Below are 27,082 nucleotides of genomic sequence, written 5' to 3'. Positions count from 1 at the left end.
ATGCGACAACTACAACCCAACGATATCATAATTTAAAATAAGAATGATGATAAGAATGTGCTATTGTTGAAAATTTGACAAAGTTTGTTTTGGATAGAAATTAAAATATTTTTTTTATTGATATTTCACTGAATAAAAAACATAATTCAAAATCATTTAAATTTCTTGTTTTAATCCGTCATACTAAATTAATTTTGATATTTATCTAATCAAATATCAATTATCGTGAATCAGTGAATGATTATAGAATTTGAAAGATTTAATATTAAATAACTTAATATTTTATTATATAAAGAAAACGAAATATAATGCATTGTCATAGAAATCATCAATATCATAGAATTATCAAACAATTATCATTCTTATATTTAATAATATTTTTTATTAAAGCCTTTTTCATTAAAAAAAAAATTAATTATATCAATATAAATGTTAAATATAATATAAAATATAATATAAAATAAAATTTTATGCGATTATTTTTCTATGCGAAGAAAAAAAAAGAAAGAAAGTATTCATTTTTCCTTTTTTTTTTTATAATTTGTATTATAATTTTCTTAAAATTATTTTCAAGTTTCTTTTATAATCTTAATTTATTTATTATTTGAAATATCAAATTTGATTCTCTGCATCGTAATCTAAAAACTTAATATAAAAAATAGATAAAATTATAAATTTATTATTATATTTATTATTTATATAAATTTATTATTATTATAAATTATATTTATATATATTATTACTTATATATATTTATTATTATTATAAATTATAAAAGATATTATAAGTATTCAAGCCATTGCTATTACATTAATATTTAACTTAAATTTAAACTACACTCGATATTGATAACTACTAGAAGACAATTGTATTACTATACACTTTTCATTTAGTATCATATTGTATCTATACATATAGTTTTCAATGTATAGTAATGCATATTATATATTTTATTAATATTTTAGAAATCAATACGATGATCATTCACGATCATTATATAGAACTATAATCTCCATTTTACAACAAAATTAATATATATTGTAATATTTTATTATTAATTTAATATTTTTATTATTGAATTTATTTTAAATTTATTTAAAACTTGTATAATATTACTAAAAATAATATAATATGATTTAATCTAACTCATTTTTTAATTAAATTCAAGATATAAAAATTTAATCTATCTTAGAGATAAACATATAAAACATTAAATTATATTATTTTAGCAGGATGCAAAAGAGATTTTTCTGTGCTTGAAATTTTAAATAATAAAATTACATTATTATAAATTGAAAATTTATGCAATATATATACATATATATATATATATATATATATATATATGTGTGTGTGTGTATATTTATATTATCTTTCAAAATAACTATTATATATATATATATATATATATATATATATGTGTGTATATTTATATTATCTTTCAAAATAACTATTATATATTATTATAAATTATTTTGTTGATAATTTTTTAATAAATGAATATTAAAATCTTTTGGAAACTATTTAGAAAAATGATGTTGAAAATATAAAATCATTAGTTAATCATCATACATAAAATCGGAATTGCTTTTTCTAAATGTTAGTTTTACTTTAAATTTACTTTAAATTATTTTTTAATTCAGTTAATATTAATATTTCCTTAATATTTCTACTTAATCATTTCCGCAATTTACAATCTATGTTATAAATTTATTGTTATTATTATTTGAAAACAAATAAAAATTATAATTATTATTATATGAATTGCAATTTAAAAAATCATAATTATAATAAGAATATTTTTTTTAATGTGTTTTTTTTTAATGTTTTTAATGTTTCATTAAATAAGAAATTACGACAAATAAGAAATTCAAAAAAAATAAAATAAAAAAAAACAGTTTTTTTTAAATATTTATTTAAAATATAATTTTGTTTTAAAAAAAAAAAAATTCTTTAAAAATTTAGAAATTAAAAATAAAAATTAAAAAAAAAATAAAAAATTTTATCCTTTATCAAAGAAAAAAAATTAATGAATCTTTAATTTTTGACTTTTTCTGAAAATCATAAATTAAAAAAAAAATTAATCTCAAAGAATACAGAAATCAAAAATAATTCCTTTTTTTCTATATATCTTAATTATTATATGATAATTAATATTAAAAAATATATTATAGGTAATAATTATTTTTTATAAAAATTATATTATATTATTATTATTTAAAATTATATTATATTATATAGAAAATTTATTATATATTATATTATATATAATTATAAAATGTCATTAACATATAATCTAAATTTCATTTTCTTATCGTTATTTTAAATAGTTTTAGATGATTAATTTTATAGATATTTTGTCATTATAATTTGATACAGTAATTTATAATTCCTAATGCCAAAATGAACAATCCTGTAATGATCAATCTGTAATGATATGAATCTCATTACAATCTTATTACATGAATCTCAATGTAAATAATATGAAAAAGCTTTAAAAATCTGAACTATAAATTTTATTTTGATTGATCTACTTTTATATTTAATTTATGATTTTTTTATGTGATATAAAAAACCGATATCAAAAAGCTTATGTATTATATATATATATATATATTTATATGTCTGTATATATGAAAATAATCAAACATAAATATAATCTTTAGGTCTTCTAATAAGAAAATCATCTCATCAAATATTTTCTTAAGTAAAATTAAATTTAAATTTTATTAAATTAGAAATGTAATATATATACAATACATATGAAATTATTCTAGAATATATTTTGACAATTACGTCTTTTTAGAAATTTTAAATCTATATTTCTTTAAATTTTCTTATAAGAATACAATTTTCATTAAACAATAAAATCTAATCTAATTTAATCTATAACCCATTAATTTTGTTCTTTATTGTTTAAATTAAATTATAATTAAGGAATGATCATTAAGAATAAATTATTTATCTATAATTATATTAATATAATAATTATATTATCTATATTAGCATTCATCAATATATGTATAATATCATATTGAATGTATTCATAAGATAAATAGATTCATGAAAAGTTTTTTGCAAATATTTTGAGAATTAAAGCTAAGTGATGGTAATATTAATAAGGAAAAGTTATAAATTAAATTAAAGTTATAATTTTGAACTTAACAATATATTTCAAGCTCAAAATTAAGGATCAAAATAAAAAAATGACAATTTTATAAATAATTTTTTTATTATAATTATAATATATATAATAATAATATAATATTTAAACAAATTTTTTAAAATAAATTTAAGATATTTTATTTAATATAAATAAAATTTATATTTGAAAATTTGATTATTAATAAGAAGTAAAAATTCGTCAAATCTTCTAATAATGCAATATACAGATAACTGTCCTAGCATGGCATCTTACTACACGGTTTCGCTATAACACGATATGATAAATTGTAGGAACCTTTGTTTGTACAACATTGTGCTTCTACAGCACTAGATAACATAATTTTTGTTTAATACATTTAAAAACTATCTTAAAATAATGACGAGAAGGAATAATGAATTATAGTGGCTTTTCATGAAAATATATAAACAAATTATAATTTATTCATTTATAATTCTATTCTAATATTATAGCGGAAATGCACAGTTTACATACCATCCACGATGAGCTTTATTGTCTCAAAGATACAGTGTTGCAGAAAGTATCATCGTATCCAAAATGGATAAAGTGCAATGCGATATCGTATCGATCGTTATAAAATGCAATTGCTGCCAAGGGTCTGCAGACAGAAAGTTCTTTTCTTTCTTATCTCTTGGAAACAAAAATGTCTCAAGCGACTATTTGCGTCGAGTTATCTGCGATATGTTAAAGAATGATTTTTTCATCTTTAAGATTAATTTTTGGAAAATTAATTTTCAATCCCAAGTTATGTCTGATAAAGAAACGAAATTTAAGAAAAAAACAAAGTTGAAGAAAAAATTTATTTCTGTAGAAAAAAAATCTAAAGATACAAATCTTGGATTGTCTTTTAAAAGGAGAAAAAGCATCTCATAGGAAAAAGTTTTAATTAATGAAGCAACAGCTCGGACTATTAAGAAAAATGAAAAAGAAATAAAAAATGCAATTACTGCATTTTCGATATTCGCAAAATATGCAATTCGTCTGTGGACGCCAATAATTGAGAAAATGGGAAAGACACTCAACATTTGGATTGGTGATAGTTATTAAAAAAAAATAGTAATATCATTAAACAAAAAGCACTTAAAATTTATAAACATCTTAAAGAACATGGGGAATTCTCTATCAATCCAGATTCTGTAGCAAGTAAAGGTTGATTCGAAAAATTCAAAAAGCGTTTTGCAATTCATAGCATAAGAATTCAATCTATGTCGACTGATTATAAAGCCTATCTAAAAAAAATACAAAACATTATAGAAGAGCAAGGATACACAAGCAGATCAAGTTTTCAATGCCGATGAAACTAGGCTTTGATGAAAAAAAATGCCCAATAGAACCTTTATATTGAAAAAAAAAAAATTGCACTCAGATTTAAGGTGTCTAAAAATTGTATAACACTATTTTTGTAATGTGTCGGGGGACTTTATGACAAAACCCTTGCTAGTTTATAGATCTTTAAATCCACGTGCGTAAAAGTATAAATAAAAACACTTTATCGATATATTGGAAAACAAACCCAAGGGCTTGAGTAACTGGAAATTTATTTAAAAATTGATTTCTAAATTTTTTTATGCAAAATGTTGAAAATTATTTAAAGCAAAAAAATTTGAGTTTCAAGGTGCTATTACTTAATAGTAATAAGTATCTAATGATAATAAGTATCTAATGATAATCCTCCATGTTACCCACAAGATTTGAATCATCCCAACGTCAAAATAATGTTCCTACCATTTAATACTACTTTGTTGTTCCAACTATTAGATTAAGATATTATTTATACTTTTAAAATTTATTACATATGAAGAGCATTACAGTGGATTTTAGATATAACCGATTCGAAATCAATTAATGTAATGGAAGCAATTTTCAATTAAGCACTGCATCGACATTACATCTTTGTCGCTGAAAAAACTAAAAATATCAACGTTAAATGCATGTTGGAAGAAGATATGGTCATTTTCAGTTGAAATAGAAAACGTGCTTAAATCGTCAGAAAATGAAATTGGTATTAGAATATAGAATACCATATTAGAACTTGCTAAATCAATCGGAGGATTTTTTGTGAATATGGCTATTGAGGAAGTTCAAAATTTATTAGTGGAAGAAGAAGTTAACGAAGCGGATTTGATGGAAATGGAATCCGAAGCTGTAAATCAAATTATCTTCGATTCTGAGGACAATAGTACTGATGAAGATTCTAAAGTTAATAATTCACAATCACTAAAAAAATTACAAGAAGTAAACTTAGCTGAAAATCTTGAATCATTTTTCTTGAATGCAGACCCTTCCGCTGAAAGAAGCCAAAAATTCAAAAAGGAACTGCAAAATTGTTTATTTCCATATTGTGAAATCTACAATGATCTTGTAAGAACCAGCAAACAAACCAAAATTACAGATTTTTTAAAGAGGATAGAAGGTGCAAAAAATCTAAATAAAGAAAAAAGTTTTGAAAGTGAAGATGATATCATTCAACCGAAAAAACGTTCTCGTTTGATTGTGATGAGGAGGAAATTAAGATCGCATTAAATGAAAATAATATTTTTTGTTTCTTTTCGTTTTGTATTATACATTAGTATACATTTATATTTTTAATAAAGTTCCTTATATGAAATTAAAAAAAAAATGTTTGTTTTTAATAAGTTTTCGGAACATAATCTCCCTTGTTGTACTGGCTCTGGATTTCATATAACACGGTTTCACACAATACGGCATTTTCTAGGAATCTATCTACCGTGTTATAGCAGGATTACCTATAATTATATTAATATATCTATACAGAATTAATATATTTATTATCTTTAAAAAATTGATTCTACAGGTCAAAATAAACAAAAACATACAAAAATGTCAATTGAAATTTATATAAAATTGAAATTTATATAAAATTTTATATAAAATATAAAATAAATTTATTTATTAATTATTTATTAAATTACAAACAATTTAAGTTCATATTAAATAAAGCAAGACACTGATAGTAACAGAGATACAGTGATCTCTTTTTATTTATATCTTGCTTCGTCTTATTTTTTAAATTATAATAATATAAAATTTCAATTGCTTATAATGAATCTGTTAATAAATAACCATGTATTTGTTTTTAGATCCTTTAAAGATATTTCATGAATATAATAATTCTATATACAATAACTTGAAACAAAACGAAACGAAAGTTTTTGCAAAAAAAAATTTTATTTAAAATTATCTCAGAAATTTTCTGAAGCAATCGATGTTCTCACATTTTTGGGATACTTTGTATATATATATTGGCCAATCACAAAACGCATAGTTTAGTCAAGCAATATATCATCAATTAACAAATCCAAGCAATACATATCGAAGTATATTGAATATTATAGTTTATTCATTGTTGTGATATAATTCGATATAATTTTTATTCATAAAAAAATATTTGTTATATTTAACACACTTTTTTCGATGTATATTGCTTGAACTTAATTGTACTCGATCGGTAACACGCTATCATTTAATGGTTTGATTAAGCTATGCGCTCCATGATTGGTCAATGCTTTTTGTTAATAATTCTTTAATAAAACCATAACAAAAGTTTTTGCAAAAGAAAATGTTGCTTGAAATTTATAATTAATGAATGTTTTCATATTTTTGGGATATCTTATGTATAAGGATTACATATATGATAAAAATTATATCTATAGTTATATTTTTATTTCTGTTTTCTTTATTAATTAATTTAGATGATAATTAGTCAGCAGTTTTAATATTTCGAATTTAAAATTTCTACATTTACTGTTTTAAATTTTAAAAAATAAATATGACTTTTATGACTTTTACATATTTTTACGTATATATTTTAGAACATAGAACAAAAAGTCCTATTCATAAAAAATCTATTTTTTACCTCGTTTGTGGTTATGTCCTTCAAATTCCTTCAAACACAAAAAGAAAGTTTATATCATTCTTAACGATAGGTAGATGTCATTACAATAGAAAATTATAATAAAATTTTGAATGGCAACGTGAAACATTTTATATATATCCTGAATCTTATTTATAAAAAATAAAAATAATTCTATAACACTTCTTTATCATACTTCATGAGTAAGAAATATATAATTTATCATAATATATACATAAAATTTATAAATATTTTTTTAAGGTTTACTACGAAATCATGGAAAAAATCAACAAAAGAACTTATCACAATCAATCGTCAAAAAAAAGAATAATATTACTACTCTTTCTCAACCTATTCCAAGTACAAGTACAAATATATCATATATTAATGAAAAATCGCAAAACTTTTCTGATTATATAATTTTTGAAGAAGATAATCGCTTTATTAATAACCTGATACGATACTTTTTTACATTAGATAGAGAAAAACAAATTGTCAATAAAACTCGTATAATTAAAAATGTTTTTGACAATCAAGGAAAACATTTTTCTAGAATAATGAACAAAACAAAAGATCTTTTGTCAAAGGTATAAACAAAATTAAAATTTATTTAATATTTTAATTAATATCGTGCATATGCATATACTTATATGTTCATAGATTTTTGGATATCAATTGATAGAACTTGAAGGTAATAAATATATGCTAGTAAACGAAATAAAAAATGAATTACCACATATTTATCCATGTGCAACAGAAAGTAGCCAACAAGTATTATTATTTATAGTACTCACTCATATCTTCATGCAAGAAGAATCCTGTACTGAAGGTAATAATGCTGTTTATAACAATGAAATATATAGAATTATTTAAAAATGATCTTATCTTTAATGTAATGTAAAATTATTTCAGAATCATTATGGGATTTTCTTACTAATTTAGATATTTCCTATTTAGACAATCATTATCATCCTTACTTTGGTAATGTTAAGTATTTGATAAATGAGGTAAAAAACTAAAAAAAAGAAAATATAAGAAAATTAATTGAATAAATCAAATATAAAATTGATATTGAATTAAAATTTATTTTATAGCTCTTTGTTGCACAAAAATATCTTGATAAAACTATACTGGAACAAAATGATTCAATTAAAATAGAATTTAAATGGGGTCCCCGTGCTGAATATGAATTTTCTCGACGTGAAGCTTTAAATTTTGTATCAGAGGTAATAACATGATTTTAAATTAATTTTAAACATATATAATTTTTTTAATAATAAAACAAGTATGATTCTATAATAGATATACAATAGGCGTCCATTAAACAGTTGGCCATTACAATTTAAAATTTTACTTGCTCGAGAAAAGTTAAACAAATCTCATTGATATGTATATATACTATTATGAATGTAATAAACAAGAATTTAAAAATAGATCTCCTTCTTTCTAAATATAAAAATAATAATGAATTCCTTTTGCAATAATATATTGATAATTCATTATGTTTCAATACTTTGAAATTGATATTATTAATTATTATTAAATCATATATATATAAAGAAATAATATTTTTATTAATTTATGTTATTTTATATAATATTATACAACTATAAAACTTTCATGAATATTTCAATTTCATGAATATTTAAATTATTTTAAAAAATTATTTGTATTTTAAAAATTATGATTATGGCAAGCTATATGGTAAACTTCTTAATAAGATATAAATAATATTTAATATAATATATAATATAAAATTAAAAATATAATTATTATAATATTACATTTTTTCATATGAATGAAAAGATAACAAAAAATATTTATAAAATTGGAAACATAATTATTAAAATTGTTTCTTTATTTATGTAATTACACATCAATACTTAATTTGCTTCAATAACTTAACTAATTACTTTTTTAATTTAAAAATAAATAAAAAAATATAAAAATTATTTTCTAAGTAAATATAGAAAAATAAATAATTATTGTGTGAATATATGATGATATGATGATATTATATTGATATTATATTGATGAATTTATTCAGATGAAATTTCTTCATTTCAATTTTTATTTTATATTGTTTATATCTTTTTAAAAGAAATTTAAATTTTTCTTTCCCTTTTTTTTATTTATATTCTCTTGAAATCAAATTTTTCAAAAAATATTACTACATTTTTCTTTTGTATATTTTCTTTAATTTCATTTTATATAAATTATATAAATTAATAGTTATTAAAATTAATTAAAGTAAATCTATTATTATTAATTAAATTAAACTAAAAAATAATTAAAAAAGTTATTTACTTGTTCAACTGTTAATTATTCTTTGCAATTAATTTTCTTTTTCATTCTTCTAAATTATAATTTAATTTTTTATATTATATTATAAATTAAAATGCATTATCAACTTTTTAAATATTTTTTTATATAATAACATTTTGTTAATCATTTTTATATAATAAATCTAGATACTAGAGAATTATGGCTACATACTGGAAAATTATTTTATTAAAATTTGAATATTGACACAATCATTTTTTATTAATTATTTATTGATACTATCTATTAATGCTTGTATTTATTTTCATATAATAACTGCAAACATAATGTATTAAAAATTTTTTTTAATGAAAAATAATAAAATCTATTTATTATAAAAATTAAAAATAATATTAATTTTATGTTTATTAATAATATATTATTCTGATATTCTGAATTGATTTATTAGTATTTATTATTTATTATTTATAAATATATTTATTTATTATTATGCTTATTAATTTATAAATATTATTAATATTTATTAATAATATTATTATTATAATATAAACTGATTAAATTATTATATATAATAATAATATTATTAATTTCTAAAACTTATACAAATAAATAAAGAAATATTTTTAAACAGAATTGATAAGATTAAATTTTTTTTAATTTCATCAAGCAATTATTCTTTGAATAATCAAACAACAATTGTTTAACAATTGTTTTTTTTAAATGTCCCTGAGAGCAGCCATAAAACTGCGATGTTTAAAATTCACGCATGTGTATGTATAATCTTTAAGTTCAGCAAAAGAATCGAAAGGGATCTAAAACATGCCCTACTTTTAATTAAATTTAATCGGATTCATATTTACATTTCTAATTCTGTTATTACGTCATAATAACGCAATGAGGAATGCTTATAAATTAAAAGCATATATAAAAACAAAATAGAAAAATATGAAACTTTGAATCATTTTTATAAATTTTTTTTTTTATATATTTTATGAGTAAAGAAATTTCTAAATCTCTTTTCAAGTTTCATTGTAAACATTATGCTTCATTATATTATCTTGGTATTTCAATAATAAAGAAATAATAAAGAAAAAAATAAAAAAATTCCTATCGTAATAATCATAATTTAATAATTGTAACAATATCACGATACCAAATGTTGTAAGATGATACAAATTATTAATAATAAATGATAAATTATATACAACGAATGCAATAATTATATTATTTAAATATTAAAAAATAAAAATGGTTTAATTCACAATATATCTATTGAAAATGTAGAAATGCAAACGCGCAGTTACAGCAATCGAAGTAAAAATCAGCTGGGCCAGCGAATCTATGTCAAACTGGGGGATCTAAACTAGCACGAAGCTTTATCGGATATTCAGTATTCAGTATTCGGTCGTCTTCCTTACTAGGTGATAGTACGGTATATTCGGTTTATACTATCACGTATTATCGTATTATTGTTTTATTTATTTGTATAAATCGTTTACTTCATATTTTGTACGAATTATTCTTAATTAATCTCTTATTTTTATCAGTGATTTTGCAATCATTAAACATATATAAATTATAAATATATATACATACATATATATATGTATATACAATATATATCAAATAGAAATACGAATATAAATTTTCATTTTTTAAGCTAATCAATAAATAAATTCAACAATAATGAAATAATTAATCGCCAAATATAAAAATGATAAAATTGTCAATATCTATTAAACTGTAAATATAAATGCTTAACGAAATTATAAAACAGCAAAAAAATAATTATCAAATTATATTATATTTATTATAATGTTACTTATGTACGTAATCAAGATGTGGAGAAATTGCGAATATGATCGTTCGCTAATCATGCATACACGAAAACAAAAAAGTTTCGTAGAAAATCAATTTTTCTTTACTTCATGACGTTTAAATTTGTTTATGCGCAAATAACTAAAAAAATTGTTTCGAATATTATATATTATCACACAGAAATACGATTTTCTAAAATATATTATTCCATATAAAATAATATATTTAGTGAATTATTTTGTGTACATAAATATGCTATAAATACATTCAATGCTTTTGTGTTAAAAAAAAAACAGCGCAATAATATTATCACTAAGAAAGAAAGAGAAATTAAAAATTATTTAAAATAACATATACACGTAATTCACATCATTTATTTAAAAATATAAATAAAGAATTAATAATAAAGAAGATTAATAAAAAGAATTAATAATAAATATATATAAAGAATTCAATTTGTTGAATTTAAAATGTTCAATTTATATCAGAATTTAAATAAAAGAGATGATGATCATAAAGAATCAGATGTCACAGGACATGATAGATTTTGGCAGGAACGTCCGAAAACACGTCGGAAACGTCGTGCTATCAATCGAAGAACTCAAAGTGCCATTGAACTCGATTCTGAGGCTATAGTCTCTGCTCGAAGTACTTTTAGTACTTTTAGGCGTGGAAGAAGCGCAAGTATCGAAGACGAAGATAGTGACGAAGAAAAGAGTTATCAATTTACTAATAAAATTGACAATCTAGCCAAAATATTATTTAGTCGTGTATCTGCTGCTCGAAGTTGTAAAGACTCTGATGTTAGGTACGTCCATTTTATAATTATTTTATATTTTTTATGCATTTTTTTTTATGTATCATATATTATTGAAAAGATAAATAATTATGGCAATAATACAATCTAATGTACATAATATAATAACCGTTTCTATGCATAGTCACATTATACTTCTAATAATATTAGCTTCCTGCAAATTTCTTTCTTTGTTTTTTATTGTTTTAAAATGCTGGTTTTGATCCATGTGTATAACAGTCTTTATTTTGATTATGTTTATATCGATTTCTATATTTGGAAAGTTAACGAACTGTTTAATCAATAATTAACAAATGTTTATCTATCGAATACAGGGATATTTTTATTATTGGATTAGTCATTGCCTATCTATATTACAAAATAATATATCGTTTAATCAGCATGTAAAAATATTTACAATATCATAGGAATAATGTCCTTGATGTATATGATTTTTGGAGAATATAAGAGAATTTTGTATAGAAATTTTTCGATTTTGTTATATTATATAATTATGATCTACATATACATGAAATAATATTATTAAATTACAGTTTCTTATTCAATCAACTTTTGTCACCAAGATATTACAATGATATTACAATATTTGCTACTTACACATGATATAAGAAATATTAATAAAAATATAAATATGGATATATTAATGAGAAATTAAATAATTTTGAAAATCTATAGAATTCGCTTTTTTGCAATAAAATTTCGTATAACCGCCTCATTTTATATATAGCAATTATACAGTTATACACTACTACAATTATATATAAATAGTGTAATAAGTTTTTATGTTTACAATACTTTTCTGAAAAATTTCATTACCATGAAGAGTACTTCATAATGTTATTCACTTGTTACTTATACATTATATTATATTTTTATACATGTATTGTATATTTTCACTTACACTTTATTAAATCTGTTTATTATCTAATATATAAAAAAAATAAAGAAGTGTGAGAATTATATTAAAAATAAAAAAATTATAAAATAGTTATATATATATAAGTTTCTTTTTTGTTTCTATTCTCATCTGGTATGTTAATGTTTAATAATAAAAAAAAATATATAATGTAAATTTTTCTACTTTTGAAAATTCAACACAAGAAAGCTGTATTTATTAAAAAATATATATATATTTATTTTCTTTCTTTATATCATCGCATTATTTAAACTATTGATTAAAATTTTACATTAAAAAACAAATTTAAAAAAATTAAAAAAAATTATTAATTTTTTTGTTTATAACTTTTTTATATTATATTTTTATATTATATATTATATATTTATATATTATATATATTTTATTATATATTTTTATATTATAATTGTATAAATAATTAATATTTTATCAGATGATAAAAATTATAACGATAAATACCAAATATGATACTGATATTGCTATCATTGTATCATTGCTATCATTGTATCATTGCAATTTCGATTGTCTAAAGATTGTTTTATATTATATTTGTGCATATATTAATAAATTTTTATTTTTATTTTTCGAATCTAAAAATGATATAATTTAGATTTAAGATATTTTAAATCCATCATAATACATGAGAAAATATTAAATCCATATATTTTGAATGCCATTTGTTGCGATGTATTTATAGAAACATAAATATAAGTAATTCATATGTTATGTAATAAATATATGCTTATAAGAAAAATTTATCTGATACATAAAAAAAATATATATAATAGTAACAATCTTTTTTATAAATATTTCGAAAACTAATGATTAGTTGTATATTAAAAAGTTCAAAATGATAATTTCTAATATATTTAAAAATCATTGGTAAGAAATTTTCTTATTTCAAATAGTTATCAAATTATAGTTATCAAATGTTAAAAATTATGAATGATTTTAATTTTGGATAAATGCAATATACATTGATTAGCCAAATGAATTGAAATTTTGAGAGATGGGAGAAAAAATTTTATAAAAAATTTTAATAAAAATTAATTAATTTTAATAAAAAAATTTTGATATAATACATTGAATTCTGTCTATATGCCAATGTCTGACAATATATGCATTAGCTTACGATCATCTATTATTTTTATAAATCGCAGCATGCGATATCCAAAATATATAGACTGATTAAAAATTTATTTCCTTATAGATTATGATGGATTTAAAATGTCTCAAATCTAATATCGAGTTTTCATGGAATTCTACGCAATACAAAAATAAAATATAAAATCTTTGTGCGACCGAAATTACAATAACTGAAATTACAATGAGTATCAATTATTCTTGACCTATCTATTATTATAATCTGAATCTATCTATTATATAATTATAATCTGAATAGAGATATATTAGAAATCTCCATTAATCTAATAAATTTTTTCTAATAAAATCTAATAAATCTGTTTATCTGTTTAACTGTCTGTTAAACATTTCGAATACTGTTTGTTGCGATGTGTTTATAGAAATAGATACATTATGCTGATACATATATTGTTAAGCGCGTATATATGTATAACAGAATTAAATATATCGTACCAAAAATTTTTTATTAATATCTCGAAAACTAATAATATATAATTAATTAATATTAATATTTGATTTATTAATATTCGAAAAATAAAATTTTATATTTAAGATTTCTTTTCCTTTCATTCACTCAAAATTTTAATTCGTTTGACTAAGAGATGTATACAATAGCGCTTTTCTAATTTTTTAATCAGGGACTATATATTGAATGTCATATATATGAATATATTACTAATATATTGAATGCTATCCAAATGTTATTAAATGATAATTATTTATTATCGCCAATTATTGAATATCTACTTACAATCGGTTATATATATACGTGGAATATCCCATATACAATCATTTTGTTATGATAAAATCTGAGTTAGTTCTCCAGAAATTAAATTTAAATGATAAAATGATGAAATTTAACTTACTAAATAATAATACGGTATCAAATATACAAATATACAAACATACAAATGAGAGTACAAAAAAACTAATTTGCAGATAAAAATATTTGACGCGTAATATTAACATATTATAGCTATTATTTTGAACACACTTTAAATAGAAACAATCCATTAAATCCACAAAATACTAAAATAAAATAAAATAATTTTTGAACAATTGAAATTACAAAAATCATTAACATTATAACGATAAACCAAAAATAATGCTGATATTCATTGTAATTTTGATCGCTCAAGGATTATTTTATATTTTATTTTTGCAATTTAAATATCAATAATAATTTCTACAGAAAAATGATTACGTTAGTCACGAATTCAATATATAATATACATAATATAATACTGAAAAATTTTCATTAATGTTTTAGGAACTAATAAATATTCAAACTAAAATTTTATATTTGACGTTTATTTCTTCTTTACTTATTCAAATTTCATATCGGTCAGCCACTTTTTCTAATTATATTTTTCAAATTATTACTATTAATATTAAAACTTTAATATTAGACCTTTATGATTATTAAAGATGCATATTGATTAATTTTGATATTATTCTTACTATCAAATAGCTACCTTGACTCATTGAATATTCCTGATATTTGATTGTATATAAACTGATTTTTTTTAATCAGAATGATACATGAATATATAAACACTTAATATAAGTCAATAATCAATCACATTTCGAGCGACAAACATAACAAAAGTGAAATTTTAAACTTTTCTTCAATGACACCAGAAATAAACGATCATGATTCACGATATATAATTGATCGTCATCACGACTATTTAAAAAATTTGCAATCTTCAAAAAAACGAATACCAATTGTACAACAACGCAGGTGACTCTTTCTCTCTTTTTTATTTTTCTAAATTTTTTAAAATTCAGAATTAATCTAAAAATGAAATAAATAAAAAAAGTTAAAATGAAAAAAGACATAATAAATAAATACATGAAAAATATGAAAAATAAAAAGATGAATTAAAAATATAAAAAATGAATTAATTAATTTATTCTTGAAATATCAACATAATTATATATTAATATAATTATCATCTTATAAGATCAAATCTTTGTATTCGTAGAGAACGATGGTTGCTCGCTAATAATACTAATGCGACCAATACAATTTGTAATCGTTGGTGTCTGCATCTAATTTGTTATTGGTATCATTTGAGGAATCGTTCATCAACGCAAGAAATAATTCATAAGCGCAATTATAATTTTTCAAATAAAGCGGAAAACAATACTGTTGATTGGTAATATTATTTAAATTCTTTTTTTTTTTTTTACTTTTCTTTTTTTTTTAATTAAATATTATAATCTTATTATTGTTAATTCTATTCATTTTGTATAAAAAAAACAGTTAAATACAATTAATTAAAATTCTAACAAAAACAATCTATCAATGATTATCATTAATGAAAATAATATTAATAATATTTCAATCAAAGTCATTGGCATTCAATTCGTTATTTATAACTTATTCCGTAAAATAAACAGATAACTACATTGAAATTAAATGAATTTATTATGTTTGAAAATAGGAATGGAAAACATAATTATACAGAATTGGGTCACGGATCATCTATTTGTGAAAGTATGGAATTTGGCGAATGTATGGAAATGGAGAAGAGGTCCAGGGATCGTGCCTTATCAATTTGTCAAACTTATATTTGTAGAACATCACGTTATAATTTCGTTAAACAGTTAAATAATCTCGGTAAATTCGATTTTCTACATTTATTAATTATGTATGAGATATTTAAAAAATATAAATGGAAAATTTAAAGAATAATTTTAGAAATTAAAATTATTATGCAAAAATTGATATACAAAAATATTTGTTAAAACTTATTTTTTTATAAACAATTTAATTTTATTTTATTATCTTCATTTAGTTTTATCTAATGCTAAATTGTTTATGATTAAATTGTTTATCTCAAAAAGATGAAGTCTTTGATCTTTAAAAAATTAAATAATAGTTTTGCATATTAGCTTTTTGGTTATTTTAATTTTTAAAATTATCTTTTAATTTTGTATCATTCGAATATTTTATATAAATTTTAAAGTACATTAATATGACAACATAATATAAAAATATTATTATTATTTTTAAAACGAAGGAATTGCTATTCAAATAATTTATTTTAATTTATAGGTTCTAGAATGGACAAACATTGGTTCATAGTCAGAGATACTTCTTTAAAAACCGATCGATTGATTACGTTAGCTCCATTGACTAAAAACTGTTTATTGAATATAACTCCAATGACGAAGAATGTTTTGAATGATTTATTCTTAGCCCTGCAACATCCATACATATGCCCTGTATTTGATATCGATTTTCTTGAATATGATAATAAAAATTATGTAATTGTAGTTCAACCAATAAGTCAAGGTAGTCTGAAAGATTTGATATATGGGGTAAGTAATCATGATAAATTGAATAATAAACAAATTTTTGAAGAAAATAAATAAATGCTTGGATTTTATATTTTTACATTGAAATGATTTATAGATCGAAAGAACAGGTTGGAATGAAGATTGGAATCAAAAATATAGTTCTCATGGTAAAGGACTTCCTTTACCTCAAGTTCAACAAATGGGACGTCAAATACTGGAAGCATTAATTTTTTTAAAAGAAAGAGGATTTCCGACTGTAATCCATTTGCATTCAGGAAATGTGCTCATTCAAAATGGTGTCGCACGTCTCGCTGGTCTTGAAAATACGCTTCTTGGTTTTACCAGTCGAATACATCCATTAATTTTTTCTCGAATATCACAAACTATTTCAATTGACATGACATGTTTTGGTAAGATCAATTTCAATTACAATTTAAATATATTAATTTGAATATTTGTCATCTTCCAGGTCACATGCTATTTGAGATGTGCGCTGGTTACGAATTACCATCATTTAAGCCAAATTCTGTTCATCTATCGGATATTGAAATGTATCCTCAAGTATAAATCATATTTTTTTTTCTTGTTATTTATTATTTTCTTTTTATCTTTTTTTCTTTTGCTTACTTGCTTTATTATTAATAATATTAGATTATTGCTCAATTTATATATATTTAATAAACTTATAAGAAATATTATTAGTGATCAAATATTTACATTAATAATATTTGATTACTAATGTTTTTTATAATAATAATACATATAAAAAATTAAACATTAAATTAAACAATAAAAAGTTAGATTAGATAATCTTGACAAAATATATTAAAATATCAATTTTTATTTAACCAAAATTATTGATTGAAATGTTTACGTATGCAGGTCATCGAGTTATTCAAATTCATATTTGATGAATTATCTAATCGTCATAAGATTATCGAGGAAATTCTTGTTCATGATTTATTCAGAAATATTGATCTTCGTGAAATGCGAAGTGCTCCCGTTACGGTATGTGTGAATTCTATATTTTTCTATTTTAAATTACTTAATTTTAATTTTAATTTTCTTTATAGTTATTTCGTCCAATCTTAACGCCGCCCATTGTAAACTTTCTCGACAATATTAAACGACAAAATGCTAATAAGAGGTAATTTGATGTATAATAGAACATTTAAATTATTTTTTCGTGTCTTTTTCAATATTTTGCTAAAAATTCATTTTGCATGTACAAACAGGCAAAGATCGCGTTCTATAAGCGACATCTATTTGACATGCAGATTTTGGTAATGACACGAACCATCTAATTAATTAATATAAAATTCTGAAACTAATTTATCTTATTTTTTCCATATTACAGAATTATACATTTCGATAGTATCGACATTGATATGACATCTTTACATAGACGATATTCCATTTGTAAAAATTCTTTACTTGACGAAATCTATAACGAACTTTCGAATACAACTATATAATTATAAAAATATTTATTTTGTTATTACTATTATTATATTCATATGTTTCTTTAGAAAAATTGTTCTAATCTCTATTCTAATAATTATTCAATTTAAATATAATTAAATGTAAAAATTTAATATAAAATTTAATATAAAAAAATAATATATAAAAACAAATAATAAATGAAAAAAAGACGCAAGAAAAAATATATATAAAAGATAAAAAAAAGACACAAAAACTGAAAAAAAGACACAAATGTTACAAATGTAATGTATTTTATTAATTAAAATATTAAAAGACAGTTATTAAATATTAAAAGTTACCTATGTCTGCGAGAAAAAGTAGAAAACTGATAAAATATTATTTCATAAAAACTATAAATTCAATCTTTTTCGTCTCGAAATTTTTTCGCGTAATTTCGATTGGATTATATTTCTTCTTAACGATATAACATACAAAATAAAAATAAATTAAAAAAAGAATTGTCGCGATGTTATTAAATATGTCAAATGTGATTGTACTTAATTTTAAAAAAATTGATAAAATGTTTTACAATAATATTTTAATTTGTTTCATTTAATATAAATGTACTTCTATTAATTCATAATAATACTCTAATATTTTTATTTTTCAAAACTAAGATATGTTTAATGGTTTAAATTGGAAAAAAAACTACTTTTTTTTCAGTTGAAAATCATTTTACACTTCTATTGCATAATACACAAAATTTTATATATAAACATAAAAATTTACAACTCATTACAGAATCTATAGAAAAAAACTTTTTGTATAAATTTATACATAATGTATATATCATATTAGAATCAATGAAGTATCAATTATTTCTATAAAATATCGAATATTCATATGCAACACTTATTATGGAAATATATATGGAATTAATATACATGTATGTATATAAGCAGACATAAGATTGATAGTAAAAATAGATATTATTGCTTCTCGATGATCTTTATCGTTTAAATGTATAAATTCAGTTTAATTAAAATACCGATTTTTTTTTAATCCTAAATGGGATTGATTTTATGTGAACACACATATATGTGTACACGTTAGAAAATTTCAGTATGAAATAATTTAATCGGTTATTTTTGTTATACATTTTATGACGCGCCAGCTTCTAATTCACTCGCTGGTGTGTCCGGTTCCTCATCATTATAAATATTTTCCGCCATTTGCCATACTTGCATGATATTGTCCTCTGATACAGAACATATGACCCATGGTTCATTAGGATTCCATGAAAAATCACTGATTTTGGCAGTATGACCACCATGAATAAACTATAACAAATATAATTAAATAAAATACTTTTTTCAACAAATTTCAACGACATTGTTTATCAAAAATATAACTATGTTATTATATACCAGTAATTCAGGTGGTCCATCTTCAGCATCTTCACTGGATTGTTCCTCACCAATTTTACTGAGATCCCATACATGTAAACGTCTATCTGTTCCACTGCTAGCTAATATTGTCTCATTATGTGGGGACCATTGAACTTGAAAAATTTCATCTTTATGAGATTCAAAAGAATGTAATTTCAATTTAAGATTCCTCAAATCCCAAAGTGCTACCGTTTTATCAGCACTGCCAGTTGCAAGAATAAATTCTGAATATGGATTAAAACTCAAGCAATTGACTTCAGCAGTGTGAGCATCAACTGTATGACTTGGTTTACTGGTATTATTACATCTAAGAAATACAAAAATATATTTACAACTTCCAATTAATAATTGGAACTTCATTATAATAATATTTATTTTTATCAATCATTAATATAAATATTTAATTACCTTGTGTCCCAAATCATTAATTTCTGATCATCTGCCACAGATCCAAATAAAGATTCATGTAACAGATGCCATGCTACATCTTCAACAACAGCAGTATGTCCAGTAAAAATTGTTTTTGCATCTATAACACGATTTTCTTTAGGAGGTGCATTAATATCCCATAGGCAAATTGTATGATCATCAGATGCACTAAGTAAATATCCATTTAAATTTGGATTCCATGACAAACCATAACCTTCCTTTTGATGTCCCCTTAATCTAGTATAGAAATATTAAAATCACTATTATATAATTATATCTTCTAATAAACATATTTAAATATATTTACCTTAGATCAGGTTGACATTCACCATTAGGATCTGGCTTACTTGGATGTTTTGTATAATCAAATACAAGGACATCACTGGATGGTGTTTTAGTTGCAATTACACATGGATTTTGTGGCATATACCGTGCTCTATTTACTTCTCCTTCATGATTTATTTTTATTTCAATTTCTATTTTTCCACTAACAGAACCAAATCCTCCAAATTCTCCTTTTTCATTATCATAATGAGATGCATCAAATTGAGCATCTTCATTTGGTAATTGTACACTAGCTATAAGCAAATGATTTTGTTCATCTGAAGTATGAGTTCCCAAAATAAGACGATGTACTGAATAATCTTTTCCTTCTGGTCTAGTTACATCTGGTAACCATTGAGCAGTTAAAGATGGCCATTCCAAAGCATGCGTCATTACAAGATCATATAAAAATGGAGTATTTTTTTTCCATATTTTATATTCTTCATTAATAACTCTTTCTTCTACAGCATCGTCAAAAGTTTCTATAATAAAATAATTTATACAATAAGATTAATAAAATATTTAAGAAATATTAGGATTCACATAAATATTACAAATATGAATAAATAGTTAAAAAATTTTCATGCAATATACAAAAAAAATATTCGAAATAAAAAATTACCTAATTCAAATATCTTTTATTATAGTTTGATATAAAAACATTATAAATCAATCAGTAATTCAATCAATACATTTAAAAAAAAACACACTATACAAAAAATAAAAAAAATCAATATTTTAACTAATGAAAATCATATTCTTTTTATGATATAATATAACCTAATCAATATAATTCTATTATAGATTATAGATTAGAATATAAAAATATTTCACACCATTTTATACCATACATAGACAAAAACTAAATTATTATTGACAAATTAAACAATATTTTAAATAAATTTTATTTCTTAGAAATTTATTTTAAAAAACTCTGTCGTTATATTATAATACGAAAATGTTCTTTAAAACAATTATAATTATAGAAATAATTAGAAAACGTAACAAAGTAATTAATATTATTCTTACCACCATCTTTATCTCCCATTGTTATATTTTAATAAAAATTCAATACTAATAGTATACTTAACCCGCCAAAAACCGCTAAATCTAGCCAGATTTCATTAAAAATGTAAGTGTAGGTAAAAGTATATACTTGCTTAAAAATGTATGCCGCGTTTTCATTATATCATTCAAAATTTTATGCGATACATAACTTAATTTATATTTAAATTAAACATTTTATATTATATATTTTTATTTATATTTAAATATTAACTAAAATTGTATAAAAAACTTCAGTTATTTGATTAATTTTTTTTATTTATATCTAATTCGATATCATAAAATTAAATTAAGTATTAAAATTTATTAATAATTATATTATTTTTTTTATTATTATATAAAATAATAATATTACATATAATATATACAATAATTATTACAATAATTATATGATATAGACAGATAATGATTTTCGATTTTATGTCAAAATTATGATATTTAGCAGTGTTTAATAATTTAATTGAAATTTTAATTATTAAATTAATAAATAATCTCTATTTAATATCTTCTGTATTATTGTAAATATTCAATTAAATAGTTAATAGCAAAAAAGCAATTAGCAAAGAAGTAATTATTGATATGGAAACGAATTTTAAAAATATAATATAACAAATTAATATATTATTCAAATATAAAAATTTTGTAGATTTCAAAGGTTACTATTAACTTTTCTCAATTTGTTTGTTCTGTATTGTGTATGTATTTTGAAGAAATAAATTTTATTTATTGAATTTGCATAAATTTAGTGTAATAGCATAAATTTTCGTTTCTAATATTTAATTAAAGTAAAGTATAACAAGAATAACATGGAAGATGTCAATGCAAAACGAAATGCTAGAAGAAGACGAATTTTAGAAAATTCTGAAAAACGTTTATTAAAAATTACTGGCAAAGACGATAATAAATCAAAAGGTATCAAAATAATTATCAATCCCATATATTATAAAATTATTAAAATATTTTCATTTTATTAATATTAAAAGAACCCGTCAAAATGACGAATTTTATATTTTTTGTTTTATAATTATTGAAAATATGAAAATATTTTTGATAAATTTATTGAAATAAAAATTATATATATCTACTTTTTGTCAAGATATTATTTTAATTACAATTATATATATTATTTATTAATTATTTATTAATTACAATTGTATAAAACAGATAATACAGGCTGATTATTCATTATTTAAATAATCAATAAAAATTAATATTCATTAATTTTTTAATTATTAAAACTATTTTATTTTAGCTCAAATCATTGTTAAAGACATACAAAAAGAAACTTCATCTTTACATATAAATAATGAAATATCAGGTAACATATATATATATATAAAAATAATTATTTTGAAATTATTTTCTGAATAAATTTAATAATTTTAATATTATACTTAAAGGTATTGACAATACTTTTAATTGGTCAAAAAATTCATCACCTTTATTATTAACAAATCGTATAAATTACATATTATTAGCTGTTATTGTTAATATATTACTAATATTACAATTGGATCATTTATTTGGAAAGGTAATTATATATATATATATATATTATTAAAATGAAAATTGTTACAATGTATTATATTAAATTTTAATTGAAATATTACAGACAATTACAATACCATATTTTCCAATCATGTTGGGACGTCTATATAATTATAAAAATACACGAGAAATGCAAGAAAATAATCTATTATATACTGCTTTGATTTTATGCAATATCAATCCTGAATTAACTTATAGATTAAAAAAATTAATAACAATAAGTCGTATGATACTTGGAGATTTAGCTTTATATATTTTCAGTTTTACATTAATACATTATGGATTCTTTTATTGTTTACATAACACAGATATTCCTATTACTTTAACTGTGTAAATTATATATGAACATATATAAACAAATTATTTCTTTTAAATCTTTTTAAAATATAAATATATCATATATTTAATTAAATTTTTATAGTATATAATTATAATAATAACAAACAAAATATAGAATATAATTCAATGATAAAATAAAATTTATTCTATCCTCTTGTTATATTTATCTAATATTATATATTTGTTTAATGTTGAAATTATTGTAATCATTTATGTTATTCATTTATATTTATACTACATATTTAAATACATATTCATATTTATATTTATACACATTTATATTTATACTACATATTTAACGAAAACTATATATTTAACTACATATTAACTACATATTTAAAGAAAAGAAAAAAATTTTAATAACTAATGTATTTTGAAAGAAATTTAAGAATTTATTTGAAAAATAATATAAATTAAAATAAAATATATAGGATATATAATAGGATTTTAAAGTAAAATAATTATAGAAATTTTGCAAAATTGATTCTAAAAGTCAAAATAAACACAAAAATTAAAATATTGCATAAAAATTTATTGAATAAGATTTATTTATTAATATATTATAAATAAATTTGCATTAAATAAAGCAAGACAGAAACAAAATTCTCATTTTTTTTTTTTTGATCTTTGCTAATATTTAAATACTTATAACTTAATAAACAAATTTCAATTGAAATTTTGCATGGCAACTTTTATATTTATTTTAGCTTCTAAAATGTAAAGACAAATCTCATAAACATATTAATATTCTATAAAAAAATAATTTGTTTGTGGATGAATGAAAAATCAAGAATTAATGAAAAATAAATGAAAAATGATATTTATGAAATAAAATAAATAATAATAAAAATATTATTATATTTTAAAATAATATTATGAATATTGTTAAGTAATATTTCCATTGCAACTTGAATATTTAACAATTGCTGCCTGCTGATTTAAAGATGCAGAGATCTCATGCAGAGATTTATTATATTCTCTAGTAAATATAAATAACTTCCTAAATACAAATTAATATATTAAATTTACTACAAATTATATAATAAATTTAATACATATATATAAATACGAAAGAAGTTTGCATATCATCATATTACTAGTTGCCAATCATAGTAACTATTTAAATAGAAGAATATTATAGTTAAAATAATATAATTCTTTGATAAATTATTTAAAAAATAATTATAATAAATTTTATTTTATTTTTAATTTATTTTAAATTTAATTTTATTTTTTCGTAATAAATAAAACATCATATAAATTTATAAATTTATCTAAAATGTTACAAATATTTTATTAAGTGTAATTTTCAAATATAATGTATTTTTCTATAATTATAATATCTTAAATCAATGAATATTATATATAAATTATTAATTTTTTATTATAAAAATATCTATATTATTAATTTTTTAAATGAAAATAATTAATCAAATAAATATTTTAATTTTATTTATTTCTATGTTCATTTTTATGAAAGTTATATTTCATTAAAGTTTGAAGTCTTACAATATCAGAATGACCTGAATGTATCATTTTCATTTCCCATTTCTCTAAATCTTCTTTGTATTGGGATTGTAATTGCATAGTTTTAATAACATATGGTTCCTTCTCTATATTTGACAATTTATTCCAATTTATTGACATTGATTTTAACCAATCCTAATGAAAACCAATAAAAAAAAAATAAATTTATTAAATAAATAACAAAATAATCAGTAATCTTATACTTTTTATTAATCATTAATAAATAAAAAATAAAATATAATTAGAAATTATTTTATCATACCTTGAAAGATATATTTGGATCTTTTTCATTTTTTTTAGATGATAAATATAATAAATACGTATTTGGTGGTTTTTTTGGTTTACCAAGTATTTTATATTTCTGTAATTAATCTTTGATTAGATTAATTAATAATAAGTAAAAATATTAACATTATAATTTGGTATATTCATTATTCATTATAAGTACCTGTTTATTATTAATTTCTTTATTAGATTCTTCATATTCTTTTTTTTTTTTCTCCCATAATTGCTTTTGTTCATTAGTAAGAGAATTATTATATTCCTTTAATTCCTTTGTATATATTTCATAGTTTTTTACGTATTGTTTTGTAAAATTTTCCTTTTCAACAGGATTTAATTCTGCCCATCCCTTGGATGCTTTTTTTAATATTTCTGAATATTTTATATTAGATTCTTCTTGTTTGATTTTGAATTTAATATCTTTTACATATAAAAGAAAAGGAGATATTGGTTTCTTTGGTTTTGATGGAAGAATTGTTTCTTTTATATATTTTAATACACTTTTTGATGCATTTTGATAAAAATTTAATAAACAATTTCTAAAGCAATGAAAAATTCATTTATTAATAACATTATCGTTATATTAATAACAAAAAGAAAAATTCGTAAAAATTATAATTAAAATTAACTGTATTATTATGTAAAATAAAAATTAAAATATAAAATTATTAACAAAAAATTTTATTATAAATTTTCCATTTGCGAAATAAATGATTCATTCATGAACTATTTTTAAATAATTGTATAAAATTTTTTTCTATTATAATATTTGTTTAAATCTGATTTATTTTACCTTGTGCACAATAAAGTTTCCGAGCGTGTAAAATATATAAATTTTCCATAACACATCATCTTATATGTATATATAACTATATAAAATTATTATTTATTATTATTTTTATTGTTTCATATTTATTTTGAACAAAAATAAAGCTATTAAATACGTACAAATATAAGAAAATATATATATATAACAAAAACAAAAAATGAAAATGCAACACGTACAAAACTTACGAATTACAATGATCCAATTAAATTATCAAATTTAAAAGAAGAGACTACATTAAGATTAAAATTATCAATACAAATTATCATCTATAGATGTATAAAAAATAATTTATCCACGAAAATATCGTTTTATATATAATATAAAAATAATTATATTTTATAGATTAAATTAAAATAAGAAATGTAATTAATTAGTTATCTGTAATATTAACTAGAGATCATGAATTTAAAAATATAAAAAGAGAGATAACTAATATAGAGTAGAAAAAAAACCATAGAATATAAGCACATTGATATGCATATTGATAGTAAATTAGTTGCTTATCAATAATAATATTACATGATT

The 27,082-nt window shown here is 20.1% G+C and overlaps 5 protein-coding genes across 13 annotated transcripts; 3 read left to right on the top strand and 2 right to left on the bottom strand.

The window, feature by feature from the left end:
* The first annotated feature begins 6,940 nt into the window (after positions 1 to 6,940).
* LOC122714160 (non-structural maintenance of chromosomes element 3 homolog) lies at positions 6,941 to 8,491 on the top strand. Of its 4 annotated transcripts, XM_043935247.1 has the most exons (7): positions 6,941 to 7,131; positions 7,320 to 7,418; positions 7,536 to 7,645; positions 7,719 to 7,887; positions 7,971 to 8,065; positions 8,153 to 8,284; positions 8,361 to 8,491. In XM_043935247.1, exons 1-7 carry the CDS (start codon positions 6,975 to 6,977, stop codon positions 8,442 to 8,444), a joined length of 846 nt encoding a protein of 281 aa, XP_043791182.1. In that variant the 5' UTR covers positions 6,941 to 6,974; the 3' UTR covers positions 8,445 to 8,491. The 4 variants fall into 4 exon arrangements, with proteins under 4 accessions (XP_043791182.1, XP_043791180.1, XP_043791179.1 ...); XM_043935245.1 differs by having other exon boundaries at positions 7,320 to 7,645; positions 8,016 to 8,065; XM_043935244.1 differs by having other exon boundaries at positions 7,320 to 7,645.
* A 3,053-nt stretch (positions 8,492 to 11,544) lies between these two features.
* On the top strand, positions 11,545 to 18,898 carry LOC122714146 (slowpoke-binding protein). Of its 6 annotated transcripts, none has more exons than XR_006346583.1 (9): positions 11,545 to 11,967; positions 16,486 to 16,661; positions 17,100 to 17,365; positions 17,460 to 17,754; positions 17,814 to 17,895; positions 18,227 to 18,352; positions 18,418 to 18,491; positions 18,580 to 18,627; positions 18,702 to 18,793. XR_006346583.1 is itself a non-coding variant. In XM_043935221.1 (9 exons), coding segments are annotated over exons 1-9 (1,416 nt in total). In that variant the 5' UTR covers positions 11,545 to 11,629; the 3' UTR covers positions 18,703 to 18,832. The 6 variants fall into 6 exon arrangements, 4 of the variants coding, with proteins under 4 accessions (XP_043791156.1, XP_043791154.1, XP_043791155.1 ...); XM_043935221.1 differs by having other exon boundaries at positions 17,814 to 17,905; positions 18,702 to 18,832; XR_006346584.1 differs by lacking the exon at positions 18,580 to 18,627 and having other exon boundaries at positions 18,702 to 18,840.
* A 768-nt stretch (positions 18,899 to 19,666) lies between these two features.
* Positions 19,667 to 22,116, bottom strand: LOC122714142 (chromatin assembly factor 1 p55 subunit). The gene is made up of 5 exons (XM_043935210.1): positions 21,997 to 22,116; positions 20,951 to 21,449; positions 20,623 to 20,880; positions 20,194 to 20,521; positions 19,667 to 20,106 (listed from the first exon to the last, which is right to left on the bottom strand). Exons 1-5 carry the CDS (start codon positions 22,013 to 22,015, stop codon positions 19,927 to 19,929), a joined length of 1,284 nt encoding a protein of 427 aa, XP_043791145.1. The 5' UTR covers positions 22,016 to 22,116; the 3' UTR covers positions 19,667 to 19,926.
* A 482-nt stretch (positions 22,117 to 22,598) lies between these two features.
* LOC122714163 lies at positions 22,599 to 24,001 on the top strand. The gene is made up of 4 exons (XM_043935254.1): positions 22,599 to 22,944; positions 23,285 to 23,350; positions 23,433 to 23,563; positions 23,645 to 24,001. Exons 1-4 carry the CDS (start codon positions 22,839 to 22,841, stop codon positions 23,912 to 23,914), a joined length of 573 nt encoding a protein of 190 aa, XP_043791189.1. The 5' UTR covers positions 22,599 to 22,838; the 3' UTR covers positions 23,915 to 24,001.
* Positions 24,002 to 25,349: 1,348 nt separating this feature from the next.
* Positions 25,350 to 26,857, bottom strand: LOC122714164 (transcription factor A, mitochondrial). Its single transcript, XM_043935255.1, has 5 exons — positions 26,734 to 26,857; positions 26,522 to 26,597; positions 25,895 to 26,267; positions 25,709 to 25,807; positions 25,350 to 25,581 (listed from the first exon to the last, which is right to left on the bottom strand). The coding sequence occupies exons 2-5, from the start codon at positions 26,578 to 26,580 to the stop codon at positions 25,369 to 25,371; spliced, it is 744 nt and encodes a 247-aa protein (XP_043791190.1). The 5' UTR covers positions 26,581 to 26,597; positions 26,734 to 26,857; the 3' UTR covers positions 25,350 to 25,368.
* Positions 26,858 to 27,082: the final 225 nt, after the last annotated feature.

This window comes from Apis laboriosa, unplaced genomic scaffold (genome assembly GCF_014066325.1).
Source record: "Apis laboriosa isolate Shangri-la unplaced genomic scaffold, ASM1406632v1 scaffold289_cov146, whole genome shotgun sequence".
Classification (NCBI taxonomy): domain Eukaryota; kingdom Metazoa; phylum Arthropoda; class Insecta; order Hymenoptera; family Apidae; genus Apis; species Apis laboriosa.
This window is presented reverse-complemented; position numbering and strand designations above follow the sequence as displayed.